Source organism: Dryobates pubescens, chromosome 28 (genome assembly GCF_014839835.1).
Source record: "Dryobates pubescens isolate bDryPub1 chromosome 28, bDryPub1.pri, whole genome shotgun sequence".
In the NCBI taxonomy this organism is placed as follows: domain Eukaryota; kingdom Metazoa; phylum Chordata; class Aves; order Piciformes; family Picidae; genus Dryobates; species Dryobates pubescens.
In genome coordinates this window covers 10,438,489-10,463,565 of record NC_071639.1, presented here as the reverse complement: position 1 = coordinate 10,463,565, position 25,077 = coordinate 10,438,489, and the positions used below count along the sequence as shown (strand labels likewise).

Genomic DNA, 25,077 nt, shown 5'->3' with positions numbered 1-25,077 from the left:
CTGAAGCAGCAGCAGCCTTGGAAGTTTCATAGGGACTCCCTGTCTGTGTTTCAGTATAGACTACAGCTCCCTCAGGGCTAAAGCCAAGTAATTTATGACATAATTAAAAAAACCCAACAGCACTACACTCATTCATTCTTAAATAGATATCCTGAGATAACGGCACCTATCTTGCACCTCAATCTGCAAACAAAACAGTATCTCAGAACCAGGTAACTGTCAGCTAAGGTAATTTTCCAGCACCATACAGGCAGGTCACTCAGTCACCTGGTCCTCTCGTAGCCACGTTTCACAAACTCACCACAGTCAGGGCAGTTTAAGCACCTAACTTACAGGTGTTCAAGGCAATCCTGATGGTATTGTCTTTAATAATTTCCTGTAACTGTTTTCACCCACTACAGGGTGAAGCAAACAGAGCCTTCAGGTGTCAGCATCCCAGTTTGCACAGTGCCAGATGTGAAGCAGTCCCTGAGTTTGCTTTGAACTACCGCAGACTGTGCCACAACCACGGGGACAGTACTGCAAGGCTCCATCCCAGCACCCACTGGAAAAGATACCCTGAGAAATCAGAGGCTTCAACTGAGACACAGCTCCAGGGGGAGGGTGCTGCCACCCAGCACTCAGTCTGCAGGGTGACACTGGCCTCAGAGGGGAAGATACACTCTGGTTGGGGCACCAAGTCACCAGTGGAAGGAGGCAAACAGACTGCATAGCGTCATGGAGAATAAACAGGACACAAATAGGGTCCCCTCAGAGCCACTGCAAAGGTTTCTGGAGGACATTTGGGTAAGTTTCTTCAGATACTCATGTGTTACCTTTCAGATCTGCAACTCAGGAAGAAGGAAGATAGGAAGATCAATGTCAGCCTTAGCTGCAACTGCCATCCTCATATCTTTTGCAAGGCAACCCCCCTTCACCAAAGGTAAAGGCAAAACTCTTTCTTACATAGAACTTACCAATGGCCTTTGTGTAATGCCTGGCTCCAAGTAACAGCTCTGGAGCTCTGTACCAGAATGTAACCACAACTGGATCCAAGTCTGCCAATGGCTTCAAAGGTGAGTTGAACAATCTTGCAAAACCCATATCAGCTGGAGGGGAAAAAAAAATAATTAACAATTAACATTTGAATACATTTAATCAAAATGTAACAGTATTGCAAAAAACCATTGAAAGGTAAAAATCAAAGGGTTTAAGTAAGCAACAAGATATTCATAACAGTGTGCCAAATTTATCTGTGGCTAAATTCCAGTTACTTCATTTATAAGACAAAGTTATACTAACTAATCACAGCAGAAGTCAGAAGAATCCTGGCCACAGCCACTGTCCAGCAGTGCTCTCATGCAGCCCAGAAGGCAAACTGTATCCTGGGCTGTATCAAGAGGAGTGTGGCCAACAAGGCAAGAGAGGTGATTCTGCTCCTTTACTCTGCTCTTGTGGGACCCCAACTCGAATAATGAATCCAGTTCTAGTTTTCCCAGCATAAGAGGGACACAAAAATGTTGGAGTGAGTCCAGAGGAGGGCCACAAAGATGACCCAAGGGCTGGAGCACCTTTGCTATGAGGATAGGCTGAGGGAGCTGGGGGTGTTCAAGTTAGAGAAGACTCCAAGGGGACTTCAGAGCTGCCTTCCAATACCTGAAGGGATCCTACAGGAAGGCTGCAGAGGGACTTTTCATAAGGATGCCTGGCAATAAGACAAGGAGGATGGTTTGAAGCTGAGGGAGAAGAGGTTTAGACCGGATTTTAGGAAGAAGTTCTTCAGTATGAGGGTGGTGAGACTCCAGAGCAGGTTGCCCAGAGGATGCCTCCTCCCTGGGGGTGTTCAAGGCCAGGCTGGATGAGACCTTGAGCAGCTGAGTCTAGTTGAGAGGTGTCCCTGCCCATGGTGGGGAGGTTGGAGCAGATGATCTCCGAGGTGCTTTCCAACCTAAGCCATTCTATGATTCCATGATTTATTTTCCTATCATGCTGAAGGTGCAATATTGAAATCATTTCTTAGCTGTGCAATGACATTTCCTCAGAATGTTTACCTATTTTGACTCTTCCTCTTTCAGGCCCTTCACCCATTACCAGAATGTTTGCTGGTTTCTGGAAGAAAAAGAGAAAAGAAAAGAAGAAGAAACAGCAGAATATTTAGTTGAGCAGCCTTGGATTATTATCTTCAGAAATATGTACATCTGTGCCATAATGAAAACATGTCCATAAATACTCTCACAAGGTGAGTGTTCCCATACCTTTGTGTTTTGCTGCATGTGGTTTTAATTCCTCCTGACCAGTTTTCACAATTAGAGAAAGACTTTGGCACTTCCACAGGGAGAAATGCCATCTTGCATTAAATTTGCATTTCCCTTTTTACCAGACTGATCACGTTCACTGGCAAGATTTTCCTCCACGGGGAAATTTTCTACCAGCCTCGCAGTCATGCTGCACATCAACAGTCTGGCAAGAACTACTTTTGCTGCTGTTGAAAATTCCACCAAATCTCGGTATGCAAATGCAGAGAAGAGAGCTGCTTTGGTTATCATCATCTAGAATCACATTGCTAGAGCTGTGCTTGTCTTCAGTCTATGCATGATAAGAATCACTTTGGCAAAGGCTTATGATTTTTTTTTTCCACAACACAAACTCATTTTATGCTATGAGTATACCCAGACAGTTACATCCACAAGCTTTTGACAGTGGAGACAACAGCTTTACAAGTAGAACAAAACCTTTATAGCCATTTTATACAATCTGCAGTTATTCATAACCAGCTGCTCGTGAACATCATATAAAATCTGCACATGACATCATGGCAATTGTTCTGCAATTAGACTCTAGGTTCCCTCAGCCATCAATAGTCATTCCTTGGAAGCTTTGCCCCCATTGTGTTAACAGCTGTAAAGAAGTAAACAGGATTGAAAACATGGAGTGAATTGAATGGAAGAGATGCACAACAAAGTTGCAAAGCAGAATTTTTGGAAGGCTCATCTGAAAATTAAGTAGATTTAAAATCCCTAATGCCTGAAGAGGTCTGCTGGGGCAGGAGTTGTTGAAGAATCTGAAAGAGAGGTTGGTAAAGCCAACAGCAGAATCTCACTTCATTTCTCAGTTCCTAACTCTTGCCACTCTTTAGCTAAAAACAGACACTCAAGCTAGGGTTACTAATTTGGCTCAAAACTGCAAATCCTTAGCTTTTAGGAAAAAGCAAAGCAAACAAAAAACGTGCACCTATTCTTTCTCTTTTCCCCAGGAAGCTGTTCTCCCTTCCCCACCTTGGTGCCCAAGTGCTAAACAGTGCTCCTTCCCTGGCAGCAGCCACATCCTCTCTTTCCAGGTGCCACTGCCTCTTTTACTTCTCCTTTTTAATATCTCAGGACAATTCACAACACCCTCCCTGATTTCTCACTGCCCAACCTATTTCTGGAACCCTTCAAGAGCTTAATTCACATTCCCTTCTTGAGGAATACAACAGCTATGTTAATTGATCCTGAGTAAACACTCACCTGAAAATCTAGAAAAAATAAAAGATGATGCTTGCTCTTGGGCAATATTTAATGATAATGAAACCATCATTTCAAGGCACCTGGTCTGGTTTTACATTTATGTATTACCTTGAACTGAATCTTCTGGAGAACAGAACAATTCCAGTCTGCACACTCAGAGATGAGGCAGCAAGGGAAGCATGCAAGTTCACACATTTTACATGTTAAAAAAATCACAATTGTCCCATCCATGACAGCAAAATTCCAGTTTCCTTACTGGAATTCTTCCCTAAACTCCTGCCCAGCAACCTTGGTTGAGAGTTCAGTATGAATCAAAACCACTTCAAAAGACCTTTACCTTAACGACTGGATTTTAGGCACTGCAAACGTGTCTGTCTTCTCAGAAAGAGAGGTGATTTACTCCTAAGTACCTGCCAGGTATTGGTCTCTTAGCTGCTCAGGCCTTCACGTTTGAGAAGACCTGCTTAAAATTATTAGCTTACTCCTTAATAAACAGTGAGGTTACTCAACAGAGACTACACTTTTGAGCCAGTTACACCCCAATTAATATCCTATTTTCCTCCTTGCTGAGAGCAGAAACCACCAGCTGGGAAGCGAAGCGACGCTGCTGCATCTCCACCTATCTAGTTGCTATAGAAACAACTGCAACAGTAAGAGTTAGGAGTCTCACATTTAAGATCAGCTATAAAAATGAACAGATAAATCCCTGCTGAGCAATGCAGTTGAGGCTTGACTGTCTAAAGAACATATGCAAAGAGAGCAAGGTCAACTGCAACACACAACTGGAGTAAAAAAAAACCCTGAAACACTTGCAGAAAAGGATGTTGGAGGGAATAATTTAATGGATTTCTTACAATTAGTAAGTATGGATAATGTAGGAGAGTAGTGGGAGAGTAGGAATAAAGCAATTAGCAGATCTTGGTGGGGGAGAAATGAAAATGCTGGGCTAACAAGTATGTTTCAATAAATAACAGAAGTATCACAGGGACATCCATATCGTGTTAATCAATGCCCTTCCCATCAAACTACTGAGACAATACACCAGAATAAAAAACTGAAAGAAAATAAACATCTATGGTTTTGAAAGAGCATAATGGGTCAAAACAGGAACAACAGCCCAACAATAGATGGCCATAGTTTAGTGTTACTGGTTATTGTTGTTATCTCCTCAATTACAGCAGTGACACAATTCTTAGGAGATGTGGTGTAGAATTACATTCCTGTGAGAAAAGGTCCATAGGGACACACCACTCTCCATACCCCATTCTTTATTGTTTATGCTCAAACAAATGTGTTTCCCTTTTGGAATGTATCACTGGACAAAGACTAAAATGAAATTAAGAGGCTTCTATTGTAAAAGATATTGCAAGTCTTTTAGATAAAAGCTTTCCCTGCAATTAAAGAAGCTGGCTTGCCATGAGGTCTTTTCAAGCCCCAATTATTTAACAAAGCAATTGTAAACAGCAGAGTGTTGATACATAGATGTGCTTTCAATTCATGAGCCAAAAAACCAAGAGCAGTACTGATTCGGTCTTAGCTTTTAGCACTCTGCTTTACAAATGACAAAGGTCCTAAATGGGATGACAGTGTCCCACGCCAGGGGCACTGCCCAAAAGGCCTCTGAGCCCCTTTAAGTTCAAGATTAAGGAGGAGCTGCAGATGGTTCACAGAAATTCGCAAACGGAGCTTTTGTTTTCCCCACCCACAAGGAAATGCAGGCAACTTTCCTGCTTCCAGTCCCTGCTATTCAAATCCAGACATTGTTTTCAGATCAATATACTGGCATGCTGGTATTAAGACAATTGATCTGATTAATGCAGGAGCTTAAAAAGAAATGGTTCTCTAAAGATTTTATTATGCACCACAAGCTTCCAAATCATTATCACTTCCATTCACATCAATTCCATAGATTGAAAACTGCAGAGAAAATTGATTATCACTTTCCTTTTGTTTTTGAGGAAATCACCTTTCTGGTACTGGACCACTAGACAAAAGTGCTTCTTATAAAAGCAATTTTAAAATGAAATATATACAGGGGAAAAAAATAAAGATATGGAAGTGTGTGACACTGTTGGGAAGGAAAAACATCTTTTGCATAATTCAGAAGAATGGAATCTAGATATTCCACCATAATCCATGGTGTCAAATTATGTCAGGGACTTACAGAGTTCATAGCTGCTGAAGTGATATAGTCAAACAAAACAAAAAGTCATTAATTCCAGGTACCAGATATTCTAATAGCAACCAGAAGTACAGTTTACCTCAAGCTGTGGAACTGATGCTAAGTAGCTAGAAGTAGGAACAAACTATACAGAAGAGACCCGAGATGTTCATTTGGAATGCCTTAGATGAAGGCTTTGCTGAAGCATTCCTTGCCTGTACCTGTTACATGTCGAGAGGGGAAATGCCTTGTTTCCGTATTGAAGTTAGCCATCACTGGAAGCTTTTCATGCTCATATGCTCTTACAAAACTCCTCTGGACAGAGAAAGCAAAAGAAAGCAGTACTAAATCTACAGCTACAGTGCAACCATACATTTGCACTTAATGGAAAGAAAAAAGAAAGTTTAGTAAAAAAAGAAGTTTATTCAAATAAACTTCAGATTGTTTAGCCTACTGCATCAGCAAAGATGTGACTATGCAGCCTTCAGTACAGACTGATTAGAACCTGCCCCTGACTCCGGATGCTCTTCGGTGAACCAGTCAAAAGCACAGAATCTATTGGGCTGAACTAGACTTCTAGATGCCATGTGCTTGTCAAAACTGAGTGGTCATCCTGCTCAAAACTGTGCCAACTTCAAAGACAGAGCCGAGTTTGAAGCTTTAACAGGTTGCTGAGTGTCATAGCCAAGGACAATTCTCCAAGGACAGTGCTTCTTCAGCCTTTCTGGTGGGCAACTCCTTGCACCATCTCACCACTCTCACAAGGAAAAATTGTTTCCCATCACCCAAGCAAAACATCTCTTGGGAAAATGTGTGTTGTGCCCCTCCCTCTGTATACCTCTCAAAATAGCCTCATCTTCTCTACAGCCTCCCAGGAGGCAGTAAAGTCCACACTGCAAATGTTGCAGTGGCAGCAAAGCTGAAGCAGGCAGAGCTATTTCCATCACCCTGTAATGCTTCTATTTCAGCTCTGGCTGAACAGTTATGTGTACATTTAACACTGGACACATCTCTGAGGTGGAACACACTCACTACAAATATGTTTTATTGTGGGGAAAAAAAGAGCTTCTCCCCTCCTCTTCATTTTAAGCAAGTCACACACAGACAAGCTACCCAGCATGTTCTGTTGAAGATGCCAAGCCTTCAGTTACTCAGATATAACCATGCTTATGATCATGAAATCAGTGGGTAGGTGAAGTATTCCTTGCTCTGTTTTACTTCATTTTTCACAGGCTGGATATTCTCTTGAGAGGTAAACAAGCATGCATCTCAACATCCAATTCACTCTCCTCAGTGCTATTGTGGCACTCCCCAGCAATGCCAAAGCATTTGTGTTCCTCATAAGAATGCTCTGCTTCAAAATCAATTTGAAACAATGGTTTCTTAGGCAATTGCTAAATATTACACTTAATTTATAAACCAAATGTGTTTGATCACTGTTGAAGCAGAGACTATTCACCAAACTCTATTCCCTGGTTAATCAATGCATAATACAGTTGCAGTTATGTCAACGGCAAATGGGCTGCAAACACAAGGGGAATGTGAAAGAAGAGTAATCACAAGAGGAGAATATAACTCTGAGCTACATAAAAGTTCAGAAATGAAACAATCTTCTTTTCACACATCATTTCTTCCAGGGTTCTTATGGCTGGCAGAGCATTAAATTACTGTGAGACAAAGATGAAAACTCCAGACAACTTTGGGTGCCAGGCATTGCTTCTATTAGAACACAGTGTACCAGTGGTCTGTCCCCCAGTCAGTAGCAACGTGGTTCAAGTGAACAAGAAAAGAATGAAAAAAAATCCCACTCAAATCAGGAGAATACCAAACATTTGACAGAAATTAAATTTTATGTTGCTATGCAACATTATCCAAAGCATTCTGCTGGTGCTAGAACTGCAATAGCAGACTCGAACTTACTGTGTCACATGCAACCTCGAGGAGGACAAAGGAGGAAGATGGAAACAAAGGGAAAAATATGATCCTGAGTTATCAATGAAAACTATATTGTCATAAAGCATGTTTAAATACTACACTGAGTTCACATTGTCCATGGGATTCTCAACACACTCCAGCAAAATGACCATGAAGCTGCTCAGCAATTATCTAGGACCTTGTGTTTAGACCTTGTCTGAGCTCTTCGGGAGTACCAAGCACAACACAGGACAAGAGAGATTGCTCAGCCTCTGCCACCTCATTTCTCAGCAGTGCACATCATAGAACCATAAAATGGTTTGGGTTGGAAGGGACCTTAAAAAAATCATCCAATGGGCAAGGACATCTACTAGACCAGGTTGCTCAAGGCCCCATCCAGCCTGGCAATGGATGTGCAGGTCCATGCAGGTGCATGAGAACATAAGGAAGACTCACTTCAAATAATTTGGAAGAATGTTCTGCTTTTTAATTGATTACAAAATGGAAACAGAGGAATAAATTTCATTGCTTAACAGCATGGTCAAACTCTTCATCTGTTGGGGCTCCTGGCAACAACCTGAGTGCCCCAAGACACTGCGGTCAAGCCAAGTCTATGCATCTCTGCTATCCAGGCCATCGAAGTTATTCTTCACACATGATCTTTATTCAGAATTACCCAAAGGCAAATGAACTAAGAAGACTTTTCACATGTGAAACATGACAAAGACTACTACTGCCTTCGTTTATCTAAAAGCAAAAGCTGTGACAAAAGTCTGACTGGATTCCACCACTGCCAACTCCTGGTGTTTGTTTTATACCATAGTTTGACTACTCTTGGTTTAGGTGGGTCATTGAGACAGGAGGATGAAGCCTGTAGCCAAACAAAGGACAAATGACTGAAAGTGAGACTGCTGACACTGCCATAAAACATTTTGTTAATTGCCTTTCACAAAGTATCTCTGGCAGTAAAACTCCAATACCTCCATTCCCCTGAGAGCCTGGCAGAGTCAAGGAATTAATAAAGCTTTTCTGACTGCAATAAACAATATAGCACCAAACTAATAGAAATAAATGTGACCCATTTTCATTACAAGCCAGCTTCTGCTTGGATAGCTTTGACTGAGTGAATTAGGTTGAAATACTAGAAGTTCTTTAATGGAAATTTCAAAAGAGGAAAAGAAAAAAGGTAGCATGGTTATCTACAGAGCTTACTTCCATGCTGAGTGGGTCTTAAGAGTCCCTTTTTGTCTGCACAGACATAAGAATATAGCTTAAGGGACCCAGAACAGAACTATGGAATACATTTTATTATTTGAGGATATAAGCTTTTGATAAGATTTAGAAAAGTAATAAACACATTCAGCTTTATAGGTTTTTAACAAAGCTTTATGTCCACAAATATTTCATGTTGTTTAAATAGCTCTTGTCAGTTCATTACACACATTATTTTGCAGCATTAGGTCACATTATTTAGCTACTTTTCATACAAAATCTTTTCCTATGCCTTTAATCTCAAGAGAGTAAGAAGAAAATAACAACAATACTAATAAAAGATGACCCAGCTCTCCTCCCTTTCTTTCATGCTGAATCTAAAGAATAGAAAATCTAATCTATGATCAGTTTAAATGTCTGTTACAGTACAGCACCAACTTCTCTTTCATGTGCAAATAATTTACACTACCACTCCAACACCCTTTTTAGGCTACTTTCAAGTTTAAGAAGAAGTTAGGCAAAGATATCAAAGGATATGTTTAGAGACAGACTCATAAGTTATAATATTTCTACTTATAATATTTCAACTTGCTTTCTGAAGACTGAAAGATGTATTCATTACCTGCCAGTTTTACTCCCCCACACAAATGAGATTAAGAGATATTAAGTGGCACATCTGCCTGTGTTTAAGTTAATCATGACTTGATAGCATTTCCCAACACCAAGGACTTTTAATGTGTGCACCCTCTGTAAAATTCAGAATACTTCATTCCCGTTCTGCTCCTTTCACCAGTAACTGCCATGGAAAGGAGCCTAATGTTCAGCTGGCAGTCACCATTTCATGTTACTCCTTTACTGCAGCATAAGCCCAGCCAGACAATCAAGGTCTATATGGGCTAGATCTGACTGAAGAATTGAAGATGTAATGCTTAAATCAACAGTAATTTGGAATGACCAGCTTCTCAAAACAATTTGAAACCTTCTCAGCAGGACAACTTTTCAGACAAATTCAAGTCCCTGGATGTTTAAGCAGATTTCCCATCAAATCTAAATCATTTTCTAACAGAGCAGACAGAAACAGACATAAGCCATCTGAATCTACAGTATCTTTTCATTAATAACCATAAATAACTGAAAGTTATAGATCTAGAAAAATGCTATTCCAAACACAGGAAGCAAGGGACAGAGACCAAGCAAAGCATCTGCAGCCACAGGCATAGCTGGTAGAGGCTGGGAAAGGCAAAGGGAAAAGTCTTGGCTCAGAATACAGAAACTGAAAACCTGCACTTGGTTCAAGAAAAGAAAAACTATTTTAAGTTAAGATTTAATATGGCAATTAAAAAGTTATGGAGACCACAAATTATCTTTTAAGAGTCTCAAGCATTTATCTCAGTTACTGAGCAGCTCTGGGTATAGTCCAAGATAGTTTTCTTGGCGTGGAAAAGAGAAATTACCTTTGGTTTCTCAGCTCCCATAGTATTTACACAGTCTGATAAATACTGATTTTTCAATAACCTTTATTTTTGCATAAAACAGTTTCACTGTGCAGAGTGACATCTGTAATTTGTGGTTTAGTTTCAACAGTCACAGCCTAAGACAAGCTGAAAGTAAAGGCTGCTGTCTTGGGCACAAGAAGTATTTTTCCCTACCCTTAAGTGCTTCTTAGATTTCCTGGTTTTCACTCAGAGAAAGATCTCCTTGTCCCAAGGTTTTTCTTTCTGCAGAAAGCTTTGCAGCTTTTCATTCCAAACTTCAACCTCCAAAACTTCAAAGTAAATATTCTGCTGATACTGAGGCAAAGTATGCTGGACACAGCTAAGGAAGATCTGTAACTCCACAACATCACCACTTCAGACCCGTGACCACTGCTCCTTCCTTTCCGTCTATGAATCTCTTACTAGTGCCTGAAAGTAAAAACTCCACGAGTTTAGGCATCCACTCCTTGAACCTGAAGCCCCTGGCCACAAAGAGCTCACAAGGCACTTTGATGCTATTGAGAAACGCCTGGTTCCCTCATACATCTTCTTGAGCAATCAAGTGTCGTAGGCTTAGTACCTCTCAACAGCAGAAATGAGGTGCGAGATCTCACTTGAGAAACAAGTTTGTACCTACATCTGTTAAACAGTCCTGGTTTCATCCTTAGTATTTTCTACAGGCATTTGCACGTGCAGAGTAACACACTTGGAGTAGCCTTAGAAATTTGTGCAATGATTTAACTAGGCCAAGCAGAAGTGGGAGCTGTCAGCATCTCTGTTAATATTGTGGGTAACTGCCATGGGCACACTCTTATCCTGTGGGATCTGGCAGCAAGCACTAAGCAACTTGTTCCTCTTCATGAAAGAATAAAGATATCTCTTATGTACTGCAAGATACTACACTGGTGAAAGTGTTGCCCACAGGCAAGTAGTGCAGCCACAGCATTTCAAGTTCACAATCACCCTTGCACTCAAAGTTGTCTCCACGAAGGAAATGGGCTTATACTCTAACCTACAAGGCTCAAATGAAGAGGTTCCTTACTTTAGAGACTACACATAGTATATCAAAGCATAGCAAAGCAGTGGAGAAATCTCTTTAGAGTTACAATGAGCTTATCTGTCCGCCTTGAGCTCTTACAAAATCAACGCAAGATTGAGGCAATGGCATTTTGGCAAGTTCAGGATGAATCCATTAAGCCTTGCCTAATATTTATGGCATTTTACCTGCCCTCAAATTTAAAATAACCCAGGTAAGATTAAAAAAAGAGTGTTGGCATTGAACACATTTGATAGAGCAACTTGAAGTGTCCATAGAAATAACTACAATTTATTAAAAGCTGCACAGTGTTTACCTTCTGTCCTACAAGTATCTTGGTTGGTGAATGCAAACAAAAGGAAAACTGTTTGTTTGAGGTTTTCTTTTGTAACAACAAAAAGAGACATGGGAACAAGCAAGGAGAGGAACCAGGCCAAAATAATTTACACAAGAAGCAAATAGTTTCTTCCTTTCCTAAGTTCAGGAGTGTGCAAGATCATTATTTATATTTTTGGGTGGGAAATGGGTACAGTAAGTATTTACTTTACACTACTGAGTATAATGTACAGCTACAAAATCATGGAGTCATAGACTTGTTAGGGTTGGAAGGGACCTCAGTTTGTTTCTTTAGTATACAGATGGTGCCTTCAGTTTTATTTTGCTACCTAATACAAACAGCTCAGAAGACAATTTTGTTAACAGAGGCTTTCATGAACAAATACATTAGGTGTTAGTATTACTTGTTCTCATTAATGCAAAACAAAAGACAGTTCTTGGCAGGGCATAAACAGGTGGTGCTTAAATATTTCAAGTAGCCAACTTACGACAAGGTGTGGGAGTCTGATTGCTAACTGCTTTTGAAGATGAGGCTTTTTCCGTATGACACATGCAGCACAAAACCAAAGAATCATGAAGTCATGTTAGAAAAACTTCACCTAACACTTCATCAAATATTTATTAACTTGTTCATGTCTCTGGAGTTAATTGCTACACTTTCATAGTATTTATACAGAAGACCTCTCTTACACGTTGAAGTTGCTGTATCGTATCTGAATGTGGAAGAGCTAATTAGTTATTGACGTAGAATGCCTACAGGTAGTTTCCAGCAGCAACTTTCAAAAGGTTTTTCAATTAATCACCAACCAGGGCCAATCCTGGACTGAAGTCTGTGACTGAAGACTTTCAAACACATTTACAAACCTGCTGTGCAAAATAACTGCAAGTTATCTAATCATGCTATGGGATCAGCTTGAGCCCTCCAAAATATCCCTGTAGCCATTGATAGATATACTTCCAATAATACAAATAACACAAACATTTCTTGAAAGATCTTTTTTGTTTGTTTGGGTTTGTTTGGGTTTTTTTAAAGTTTAAGGACAAAAATAACCCCTGATGTGTTGTTAGAAAAAGAAGCCTGCCCAACTCCAAGCTGATGACCCCTCCTTTTTATTTCACAAAGGATTTTCCCAATGCTGCACTATATATATATAAACTAAGACATGGAAGAACAACAGACTTCAGCAGCTTACACACACATGACCATTCTCACACTATTGATTCTTAAAGCTACTAATAGAAGTTAAGAGCTAGAAAGTATAAGGAAAGACACAATTTTGAGTTGGGAAACACAGAAAAGCTGTTTTGGGGGAGGCAAAGGCCTTAAGCAAGCCAGTCTCAACATTTTTTCTGAGGCAGAACCACCACAGCAGAGACTGTTATCAACTTCAGAATCCACTGACCCATAGGTTTTAATGAGCCCATGAAGTTTTTGAGTGAATTTTTAACAAGATCCTAAAATAAAGGAGGGTCACTCTATCTGGAACGAGCGAGCTTTTGCCCTCTGCGTCAGTCGAGGTATGGAGATGCGGCGCTCTACTTGTACCAGGCACTGCAGAGCTCCAAGCTGCAAAGGCCAAAGGGAAGAGCAATAATTAAAGTTGTAAAGATGAAGAAAGAGGAGTATTTCGGGAAAGCCAAAGCTGAGTCAAGGTTGCATGAGTAATGTTAAAGAGGTGGCAAAAGGCAGATCAAGAGATACAGGAAAGTGGGCAGAGGAGCAGGAAGCTGGAAGCAAATGAAAGCTTTGCGTCAAGAAAGAAAACAGAGGAAGAGTTGTGAGGAAGGCTCTACGTGCCGAAAACAGAGCCTGAAATCCTTCAGAAATAATTAGAATATTTTTCCATTCAACAGTTATGCCCTTTTTAAAGTATGAAGGGCAACCTGCATAGACATGCAGTGGTTGTGAGCTGCTGCCAATTCCTGGGAAAGGCTCTGTGATTCATGCCAAAAGCCACGAGCATGTTAAAGCGCGGCAGGTCAAGTTGCCCTCATTTTTATTTTATTATTATTATTATTTATGTTTTAAATTAAACAACTCCAAACACACAGTCCACTTCTAAAGAAAGACAGGGCTGTCCTTGCTACAGCAAACCTGCCCCAATTTACATGGGAAAATGTCTCTGGGTTCAGCGCTCAAGGTTTATTATCACTGTGGATGTGACCAAGAAGCCCTTGGGTGTCCTCACAAAACAAAGTGCTCAAAATGCAAATCAATAACAATTCCCACAGGTAGTTTTCTTCCTTTCAAACTGCATGGACAGGTTAGGTGCTAACCTCCTGTTCTTCAAATCCAGATTTGAAAAACCTATTATGCAATGAAATGCCTCAGACAAAAGCCCTTGCTCTCACAAAGTGCCACCAGAGCACCTTCTACTCCCTGTTACTCCATCCCATGTCTTGCATGTGCTATGTCCATTAAGATGTCATTTTCTCCATAGGTGCAAGATCCATTTTGAAAACACTCACAATACAATCCTGGGAGCAGGGTGCAAGTGCAGGGAAGCTTTATTAGAGGCAGCAATAGCTTTAATACAGATTTAAAGGCTGCAATGTACTTGCTATTAAAAGTAAAATAATAAAATCAACTGATTTGACAACTTGAAATCTGATACCCGAGTGTGATACTCACACTCACCCCATTCCCAGCTCCCCAGTTCTGAACACAGCTTTTTGTAAGACTGGGGTGATTCTTGCATGCTACAGACTAAAGCAGACATCCACTGTAGGAGGACTGTACCCAAAAGGTTGAATTGTTCTACAAGCTCAACATCTGGGTACCAGTCAGGAAAAATCAAACACCATACAGTCATCATTATATCAGCATTGGAGTTGCCAGCATTTTAATGAAATCCTCCTCAGAAACAAGGCAAGGAAGGCACTTGGAAATGCATGCTGTGGCTGTCCAGGTTTAACAATGGTACATTAGGCAATTTTATCTCGCTCTCACTCAGGAGTTAGATATCAAAGGACTGTGCATTTTCTGAAGATGAGCAGTTACTACTGAGCAACTAATGCAGAGTAAATCCACACCCTAGACTTCCTTGCTGTAACTTGTTCCTGTAGCCATACCCTCTGTTTAGTTTAAGTTTTTCAGCTAAATTAAAACTCCCTAAACACTGAAGCAGGGATCCAAGTGGTGAGCACCAAGAAAAACAGCTGGACAGTTTCAAGCGTTACTGCCTCCAGCAGTCCATGGCTGTCTCTCCGCTGGAGATAATCACCCAGACAGCAGACAGGCTCCTCTGCTGCAGCTTCCAAACCACTTTGTCACTTCATAAGGAATAAATGTACCCATGTCAAGGGCAAAAGTTAGCACCGGGACCACAGGCTGGGACAGACACAGCAGAGAAGCAGCAGACTCGCAGCAGTGACCTCATGGTGTCCAGCATCACCTCCAGCGCAGCAGAGCTGGCAGTCCAAGGCAGCACCAGTTTGTACTGGCACAGCTGAAATGAGCACAGCTCAGAAAAGCCACCAAGAAGTTTAACATGATTCAGTTGATCTATTGCAACAGTTCATGCAGACTTTACTGAGTGCTCCCCGTGTACACCCTCCCAGAGAGGGAAAACAGACAGGAATCGGCACCTAAGATTTTTCCAGTGAAACAAAAAGTAGCTTGGAACAGTTGAAAATGAGAGAAACTGGAAGACAGCTCCATGTGTTTCACATTTTTTCAAACTTAACACACCACTTGCAATATACAGACAGCTATGTTCATGTCACATAGCAAAGATGACATTCAGGTCTCCTAATAGGTTCACTGCTACTGCAAGCCCTTTCCATCCCACTACACAAGCTGGTGCCAAGGAACAGCAGCTCCCCAGTAGAGCATGGAGGCACAGTGAAATTGGCTTCCAAGTCAGTCCTGTGTCCTAGCAAACAGAGGCAGTCAGCCAGCTACAGCATATGTACTTGCTGTCAGCAAAATTAATAAGAAGCTACTGCAAAATTACTACACTATCCAGATACCCAGAATTTCAAGCTTGCCCATCACCCAAACCCTAAAGAGGTCTGCAACTCTCTTGGTTTTAACTGTCAAGGATCCAAATCAATATTTATTTGATCAGCAATAGTTTTCGGGCTGAGACTGGAATTCTCATCCTGAATTTCAAGAAGCAAACCAAGCTTTAACATCCCATTTAAGAGACTTAATTTGAACTGAGCTGGCAAACAGCTAATCACACTTGCTGTTCAACAGCCACAAAATGCTTTTCATAGCACTGGAAGTCAGCATCAGCTCATTAAAATGTACCCTACTGGAGTTTGCATTTAATTCATCATTCTAACAATCATCATCCACAACTTACATCCAAAGCACCTATACGAAAGGCAAATCGAAGTGAAAACGTACAAGCACGTTTCGTGGATTAAAGAGAAATGTGTCTGCTTGTGAGAAACCCACTCTTTGGCAACAACTACAGTGTAAGACAAAATGGCTCCAGAAGCTAAAATCCCCCATTCCAAGTGGAATTTCAGGAATGCAAAACATTTTCTACAGAATTGTTGTCTGAGACATGAGTTACAGTCAAGAACACCAGCAACACACAACACTATTACATCAAGCTTGGGGGCTCCATATTTAAGCTAGCAGAATAAACAAATGTAAAACCTTTGCACCACTTCATTTTTATAACAATTTTAATTTTATTTTAATTTTTTTAAAAGTATTTTTAGGTCAGAGAGTTCAAAAACAGAGAAACAAACAGAACAAAAAGAATAAAAGACATGGGGGGAAAAAAAAAAAAACAAACACCACAAAAAAATCCCAACCAAACTATAAAATCCAAAACCCAAACAAAGCCAGGAGTGGTCAAAGAGAAATAAAGCAAACAAAAGTATCCAAAATTTATATTCAGAGTTCATTGTAGCAACAGGAACCCAAAAGTCACTGGAGGGGGGCTAGCTTGAAGGTGGGAGGGAGGGGTGGAGTATGCAAAACCATCACCTCAGTATAAAACAACCCCACATTTTTCAGATGTCATCAGATTTACTCAAAGAGAGTAAAAGAATTTCCACACTGTTATTATGTTAAAAGGCAGCACAGGAAAGTTACTTGAACTGCTGGGGAAGTGCTATGGAAAAGACAGATCAGAAGACAAAGAGGCTCTGAGATAAGCTACCAGTGAAACACCAACTGATCAGGCATTTTCTGCAGCTCAGCCAGTTTGTGTGATAAGGTTCACACATAACAAAACCGAGGCATAAACTAACATCCTTTGCTAGTCCTGGATCCTCCTGGATCACTGATCAAAAGACGCCTAATTTAAATGCAAGACAAGGTGCAACGTTCTTGCAGCGCCTTAGTAGAGCAGTAAGAACCAGAGCAAGTTTGCAAATGAAGAGGAAGCTCCAGATGCAAGCAACACGAAGAACAAAAGCAGTGGTTTCATTTTTTTTCTTGATTATGTGTTGCCATATTAGTGGTGTGCACTATTTTTCCCATATTCCCTCATTAATTTCTGTGCTTGTAATAGACCAGGTCAAGAACGTGGGGCCAGCCTTTGTAACCTTACGCAGAAGGGGCAATGAGTCCAATTCCATTATTCCAAGGGCACTTTCTCCAACAGAAAGCAAAAAAGTAGCAGTAAGCCTTTTATGAAAGATCATAAACTTTGCATTTTTCACTTAAAACACAACCCCTAGTTTGCTCACTTCAGAGGGTCAGCTGCAGCAGTAAGCTAAATGCATCAAGTGATTACTAGAAACCTACACACTGCAGATGGCAACTGAACTGGGGCTATTAGGAAAGAAATTATCCTCCCTTCCCAGTCTGTATCAGGGTGGGAGGGGGAAAAGAGAATAATACTAGAATAACTTCAATATTTTTCCTTCCTTCTTGCCCTTTTTCCACCTCAGGAAAAGAGATATGAAGCTCAGAGGAGCCATATGTCATCTGTTGACTTTAGCAGCAAAACACAGCCAAAAGAACATTAAATCAGTCCCTTTGTCTCTTCTGACTCATCTGAATTTATATCCAGTCAGGGTTTTATGGGCATAAGCTTGTTTCAGAACCCGAGGTAAAACATTTTTCTTCAACTGTAATTATTTTTATTAGCAAAAATTAATCTATAAACATCTTAATACTCTTGCCACAAACCAAAAGGTATGCATTAGTCAGTCTCAGAAAAACTGCTGTCTCCACGGGCTCACGGGGGAGTGTGTTTCCATACACCTTTCTCAAGCATCTGAAGATTTTACAACTGAAGGAGAAAAGCAAAGCACTGAGTGAAGAGAAAAGCACCATTTTTGAGTAGGTGCCTCTCAATATACACTTAATATTTAAATAGAAAAAATAAATAAATAAAAGAGAAAAGCAAAGGCTGATAAAACACAGTTTGCTCTTCAGCAGGTACAATTTCTGGCTCACTTATCTATCTGGGAGCACGGATCCCTCCAGATACATCTATAAGCACCATAAATATAGCCACAGAGATGCACAGAATGGGTTGGGTTGGAAGGGACCTTGAAGATCACCTAGTTCCAACTCCCCAGCCATGAGGCAGGGACCATGTTGCCCATAGTTGCTCAAGTCCTCATAGAATCTGGCTTTGAACACCTCCAGGGAGGGGGCATCCACAATCTCCTTGGGCAGCTCGTTCCAGTGTCTTATCACCCTCACTGTAAGGAATTTCTTTCTAACAACCAGTCTGTATCTGCTCTCCTTGAGCTTCAATCCATTCCCTCTCATCCTGTCTCTACAAGCTCTTGTAAAAAGTCCCTCCTCAGCTTTCTTGTAGCCCCCTTAAGGTACTGGAAGGCACCTTATAAGGGGTCCCCAGAGCCACCTTCTCTCATGGCTGAACTGCCCCAACTCTCTCAGCCCGTCCCCATAGGGGACATATATAGTGTTGTTTCCCAGCAGTAAATAAAACCAGTGTGTCCTCTCTCTAACCAGACACACAAAAGGAAAAATGTGTTAACATTTCAGCTAATTAGCTGAAGTAACTTTCTGAAGTCATCAGGGAGCCTAATCCCTCAAAATGCATAGGTTTAGCTTACATTGCCCTTCTTTGGGGAAACTTGCAAGCTGAATACGGTCATAATGTTCTTTGACAGCACAGAACGTTCCCTTCACCCCAAAGGGATCATGCAGGTGGAATAATAAAGCATTAGGAGGGTCAAACCCACACCCAGCGAGGGCAGGAGGTGAGTGGGGAGTGCGTGTCTGTAGGCATTCGCGCACCCTGCTGTAGCGCACACAAAGGACGGCAGGGGACGGTGGGGATTACAATTAAGAGTACTCTTACAAAGTCTAAAGAAGCTGGCAGACAGGTCGACTCGTTATTTATTTATAGGAGCTGTGTGCGTGCCCAAAGGGGTGAGCAGGGCCAAGAAGCTTTTCAAGCCAGTGCGAAATGACAGGCTGAAGGCAGGACCCAACAGTTCTGCTCTCCCCTGCAGCAGCTGCCTGTCAGGAGAGGGATGCATGGACCTACGTCTAAATTTACTTCTGATATCAGCACATAAAAATCCTTTTATAGGAATGCTGCTGAAAGGGGAGTTTCCCACACTCATCATGTTACATTTTATCATTTGAACCCCCAGTTTGCTTGCTTAGCAAAATGCAAGGGGACCATTTGAAAACCAAGCCAGTTCTGATGCTTTTTAGGTAACTTTCCTAATTATTTATGGGTCTGGAAAACCTTCTTGGGAGGGCACAGGGAGAAAGGGACAAAACAGTTAAATAGTAGAAACTAGCAATAAGCACTGAGAGATTTTTCTCATTTCTCTAAGGCTTTGACAAGACAGACATAAAAGGTCAGTATCCACTTAAGACATTTTCTAATGCTTCCATATAACATACAATGTATTTTAATTCTTAGCTCGTTAGAAGAAGAGTCTCAAACAACAACAAATACTTTACTGCATAACCTACACAGATTACACTGCACTCACTCAAAGATTTCATAGCACATAAAACAGCAAGCTACAAATGAGACCCATAAATAGCTAACAGATTGGGAAGCAGAGGAAGAGACAGGTTGAGGATGCTGTGCAATGTGGCAGCAAAGTTTTAGAGCAGAATCCAGGTACAGGCCCACGGTGAGAGACTGCAGATTTACATATCGGCTACAGGAGGATTACTATGAGAAAATGACTGGGGTTTTAATTAACTCCTAAACTAAAAGTCAATCAATCAACTGAAAATCTGAAAACTGTTGGAGCATTATTGAATTCCTATAAATGAATTACTGAAGATTTACTCACCTCTTGGTGTTCCTGACAAACATCATGATGGATCATTTAAAATAGTCTAAATAGATTAATTTTAAATAGACTGAGTCTTTTAAGTCACAAATTATAAGGGTTAGAGCATGAAACACTAATTAGTTTACTCATTTCTGAATAAGCTGTGCCTTTGAGGAAGTCAGAAGTTGTCAGTTCCCACAGGAAGTCATGTGTCTGGCCCTTTCAGGTTGGGCTTTCCCTTTCTGCTTTACCTCTGACAGGGGAAAATCCACGCTCTCCAGATGTTTCCAGACAGCCCTGAGAAAGAACTACTGCACTGTCCACTACACATCACTCCACCATAGATGTGGAGCTGGGGCACCAGAGAAGACCGCTTGCTTTGAGTGCAATCAATGCCAGCTGGAGCCAGCACTGCTCACCACACAGTTGTCTCTTGGCTCTGCTAAAGATTTACCCTCAGAAAGATACTGAGTGTACTGTTACTGCAGTGTCTGGATATTCAGAGGACCTGTTAAGAAGTCTAAATCCAAGAGCTCACATCTGATCATCCTAAAGGCTGTCTATAGACATTCGCTATATAAACAGACATGTGGAGTCAAAATGCTATCAAACCTCAGCTGTCTGCTATGTCCTTCCACCAAAAATGGCCAGATTAGCACTCCATAAATTCTGCAGGTGGCAGAAGCGGATGGAAACTCCATCATCCACTCCAGGAAGAAACACAAACTGATTAGTTTCAGGACACAATGAAAATAGCTGCTGCTGATACAGACAACGTAGTGAAGCAAACTACAGAACACGCACATGACCTCCAGCTTTAAGAGACAAGAGAATGGTGAGAAAAAAGCTGGAGATAGGAAACCAGTGGCACAGCAGTTGCCATAGTTGGATTCCTCTTCTCTTCCACCCTGTAGTGAAATTAGAGTGAGGAGGTTGACTTTGATAGAAAGGATTACTCTGAGAAAACCACACAGAGACATGGAGGCACCACTTCTGCCACTTGCAACTGGCAGAAATTCACAGCTTAGCAAACAAACATCTATACAAAGTCACTTTGTATCTTCAGGATAACAAAGCCAGAAACAAAATAACCCAAATATCCTAAGCAATTGAAAGATGCACAACACTAAATTATTTACTAGGACTATGAGTGTATCTGGCCATATAATTTACCTCGGTTTGAAAACTTCCCTAAATTTGGACTTCTTGTGGGAGAGTTTAAGCTGACATAATTCTTAGCTCAAAAGAGATTCAAGGTAAACATAAAAGTTATCCTAATTTATAACCACAACTGAATTTGATCTGTTTGAAACACCTTCAGTTCCATCTCTGAATTAAAAAGGTGCATTTTGACAATAAAATGATCAGACTTAATGACAGATGATGCTGGAATGAGCTTTCTGCCACCACCTCCAGCCTCACTCTTGTGCACCACTCCCCAGGTACATTTCAACTCCCCCTGAGATCTCTCAGAGCCAGACCTGCAAAAACCAAGCTCTGCAGGAGAAGAATGAACACTGTCTGGGGGTTTAACCCCTTGAAGGAGCTCATCCTGAGCCGGGCGACTGCCACCTGCCAGCCCACTGCAATGGGTGGCAGCGAAGAGGGGAACGAGACTGTCTCCTTGTGGTAGAAGCTATCCATGAGCTCAGCCCAGGGCCAGGACATGTACTGCAGGTCTGCAAGTTCACATTGCTCCCCAGCTTTGTTTACTCTGTCAGACTGTTGCTGGCTGCTGCTGATCTTAAAAACAACTTTAGAGTAACAATGTTAAGGTATCTACAAATAAGGATCCATTGCCAACCAGAGGTTTTCAACAGCACATTTGGTAGTCCTGCTTCTCTAAAAATTCTTTGATCTGAGAGGACCAAATTAAGATTTAAACAACATTCTTCAACTATCTCCACCTCCTAGAAAGTACTCTTGCCAATACCTGACCTCCCATGTTCCTGTTATTTCCTTTTCACATTTGTTAAATAAATTCCAAAGGTCACTTCCATGGCTCAGGAGAGTTTTGACTAATAGCATGATAAATATTCTTGGAGAATCTGTTTTGGTTTTTTAATTTAAAAACAAGGCAATGAAATAAGCAAAACAAGACTTTTATGGATGTCACCATCTCTGGGCTACATCCAAATTCATGCTAAAAATAGCAAGAACAGGGTTATATTAAACCAGGAAAAGTACAAGGTGTCTTGATGCAAAAGTTGGTTTACATAAACCAGAAATATTTTTCCAGTGGATGTAAATTAAAAGAGATAAGGGAGAAACACCAAACTGCTCCCCATCTTGAGAAGAGTTTTTATTTACATGTTATGCAGGACATTGAAATCGTGCCTGAGGTAACATTCTGAGAAGCAAAATCACAAGTATAGGCACTTGAAGAAAAATTAGAGATAGATTGAAATTTTTGGTTACCTGAGAATTTGAACTGGTTACAAAGTGATTACATGAAGTGCCAGCCCCAAGGGCAAACCAGACACATCCAGAAAAACATCAGGTTGCTCTTAGCGTGCTCAAGACACAAAAAAGCTATTTGAAATACCTGAACTCTTCAGAAATCTGCAATCACTTCATAAAAGGCAAAAGATTCTGAATGCACCTTTAAATCACCAGCACACCAAAGTAATATTTGTAATGGTTTCCTTTCTCTTACTGAAGTATCCCCCAATGCATTAGCTTAGATTTATTCACTTATCAAAAACACATTCAAACTCAATAAATTTCTGTTCTCCCATCTTGATTTTGCCAACATGAGTCAAGCAGTATCATTCCAAAGCCAGGAAAAGAGCCATGTTTTTCATACCAACAACCATCACCTCCCCAAGTTCCAACAGAAAAAGACACATTAGCCACGAGCTTTGCTGCAACTCTTCAACAACACCACCTGTGAATTAGCAGCCCTACTCACACAAAACACCTGGTGCTGCAGGCTGGAAATAGCAACACCAGCAAGAAAATTCTCCAGGGTATTTGCTATAATTATCTTAGATATATCTTGTATTTCCCATCAAGATACCAAGCTCAGGTATGGCACAAGCGTGTAAGCATTTAATAGTTCCAGGAATACATAATGCTTTCCTTAAACATAGCTGAATATAAACTCTTCAGGGATTGCTTCTCAAGCTCTAACTGCATCTCAGCACTCTGCTTAAACAACAGCTGTCTCCTTAGGAAAGTCATAATCGTGTACATGAACATCAGGGTCGTAGTTGCTTCTTGCTTTTGCTCATAGCTACAAACACACTAACATTTGGAAGTTAACAGAAAAACTGGTAATAAACACCAAGGAATGAAGTAAAAACACACACACACAAAACTAAAAGCAAAAAAACACTCACCCACCCAACCAGAAAATAACACCCAAATCCCCACTTCTGGACACTGCTATAAGGTACTATGAAATAAAAAAAAAAATCAATCCTTTTATTTCAGAAGATGCTTGTGACTCCTCTTCCAGTCCTGCCTTGGTTTGTTCATGTATTTTAAAAACCCATTTGCTACATCCAAATCTCAACCCAAGCTCCTATTTTATTATTAAAGACTCCAGAAGAATCCATGACTCACAAAACTTAATGAGTGATTCTAAGTTTCTGGAGACACATCTCTGTTTTGATGTACTGGGGTAACCGTGAAATACACCCAAGTCAAAGCAGTGGCTCTATAAGCAAATTACATGTAAGCAGATGTATTTCCTGCCATGATGTTACACTGTTCCTAGTGATGTTACAATGGCATTGCTGTTGGAACAGATCTCACTTATTAGCCGTCAGGTTGTTTGCCTCCTGCCAAACATTCCAGTTGGGATTGAAGTGACAGCAAGCACTACACCTTTAGCAGTATTCCTCTTTGCAAACCTTGGTAGCACTTCAGTGAAGTATGAGGAGGGGTGGGAACTTTAAAGGGGAAAAGGGTAACTAAGACAAGGCAACTGGCTGCCCTTGAGATCTGCAGTCAACATAGAAGAGCCACTTCAGGTCATGAGAAATCTCAAGACGACAACTCTTTCACTGTTCTCTTCCCACGGTCATAAAAAATACCACATGGAAAAGAAATAGTCCATGAAAAAAACCCTACCTCTTTCACTAGCTTTTCTGGTAACTTGCACGTAAGCCAAACAATGCACAAGAGTATCAATCACTTTCCTACCTCAATGCCTTCTCAGAGCCATGCACAGGCTTGTCAGAACATTCAACCAACATATGTCAGCTGGCCCATGTACTGTTCGCAGATATTGATATCTACGCTCCTTTAACCGGATCTAGCATCATTGTCTGAGCTCTGATGACTCAGATAAAAACAATGTGAAAACAGAGTTTGTTTTCATGCTTTAAGTCTCCATCAGCCTCCTGCAACAATAACAGGAAGAGCTGTAGGGATCGATACGCAGATTACTAACAGGGACTTCTCTTCCACCCAACCACGCGCGCGTGAAACTCGCACCAGGGAGCGCGTGCGACGCTTACCAGATCTCTGTGAAGCACCCAGTTTGCATGGAGGTAATGGATTCCATCGAGGATCTGGTAGAGTAGGGATTTAACCATAGATCTTGGCAACTGCATGGGCTTTTTATTTGCTTTTGAGGCACGGTGAAACTTGATAATATGCTAGAAACAAAACAAGTAGAAACAGGCCGCACGTTAGATAAGTAGGAAGGGCTTTTGTGGTGTTGCCTTTGTTTGAACTACTAACACTAAATAATGGAATGAAATACAGGATCTGTTGAAATTGCAACCAGAAGTAATCATGATGTGCTCACCATTTTCTTGTTGTATTCACTCTTCCAGTAGTTTTTGTAAAAAAACAAACAGCTGTCAAGCTTTTGTTAATATCTAAAAGCTGACTACTTACCTCCAGAAAAGGGTCTTAGTCATTGTCCTCCCTCTCACTTCCCCATTTGAGATCCTCTTATCCTCAGATGCTACAGCAAAAGCTTCCAAACCAGCAGTATCTACCAGAAAGAGGACCACACTACACTTTCACATCTTCCCTCCTCCTCTCACAAAACACTGAGGACAGTGCACTAGCAACTACTTTAGGCAGATATCAAGATCAGGCTCGATAAGGCTCTGAGCAACCAGATCTAGCGGAGGATGTCCCTGCTAACTGCACGGAGATTGGACTAGATGACCTTTGGAGGTCCCTTCCAACTCAAACCACTCTGTTTCTATGATTCTATGACTTCCATAATCGAGTCAAGTCAGGGGGGGCGTATTTGTAGCAAGATAATCAGACAGTGGGTCAAACGGCTTCAGCATTCTCCAC

General features: G+C 41.1%; 1 protein-coding gene across 1 annotated transcript in view; it reads right to left on the bottom strand.

Annotated features, from left to right (window-relative positions):
* The window catches only part of CDK19 (cyclin dependent kinase 19), an 83,222-nt gene that overhangs the window by 20,926 nt on the left and 37,219 nt on the right, over nucleotides 1–25,077 (bottom strand). The window contains exons 4-6 of the mRNA XM_054174006.1: nucleotides 24,279–24,419; nucleotides 2,031–2,088; nucleotides 957–1,088 (exon numbers count right to left, since the gene is read on the bottom strand). Of these exons, the coding sequence (XP_054029981.1) occupies nucleotides 957–1,088; nucleotides 2,031–2,088; nucleotides 24,279–24,419 (331 nt within the window). The remainder of the gene's footprint in view (nucleotides 1–956; nucleotides 1,089–2,030; nucleotides 2,089–24,278; nucleotides 24,420–25,077) is intronic.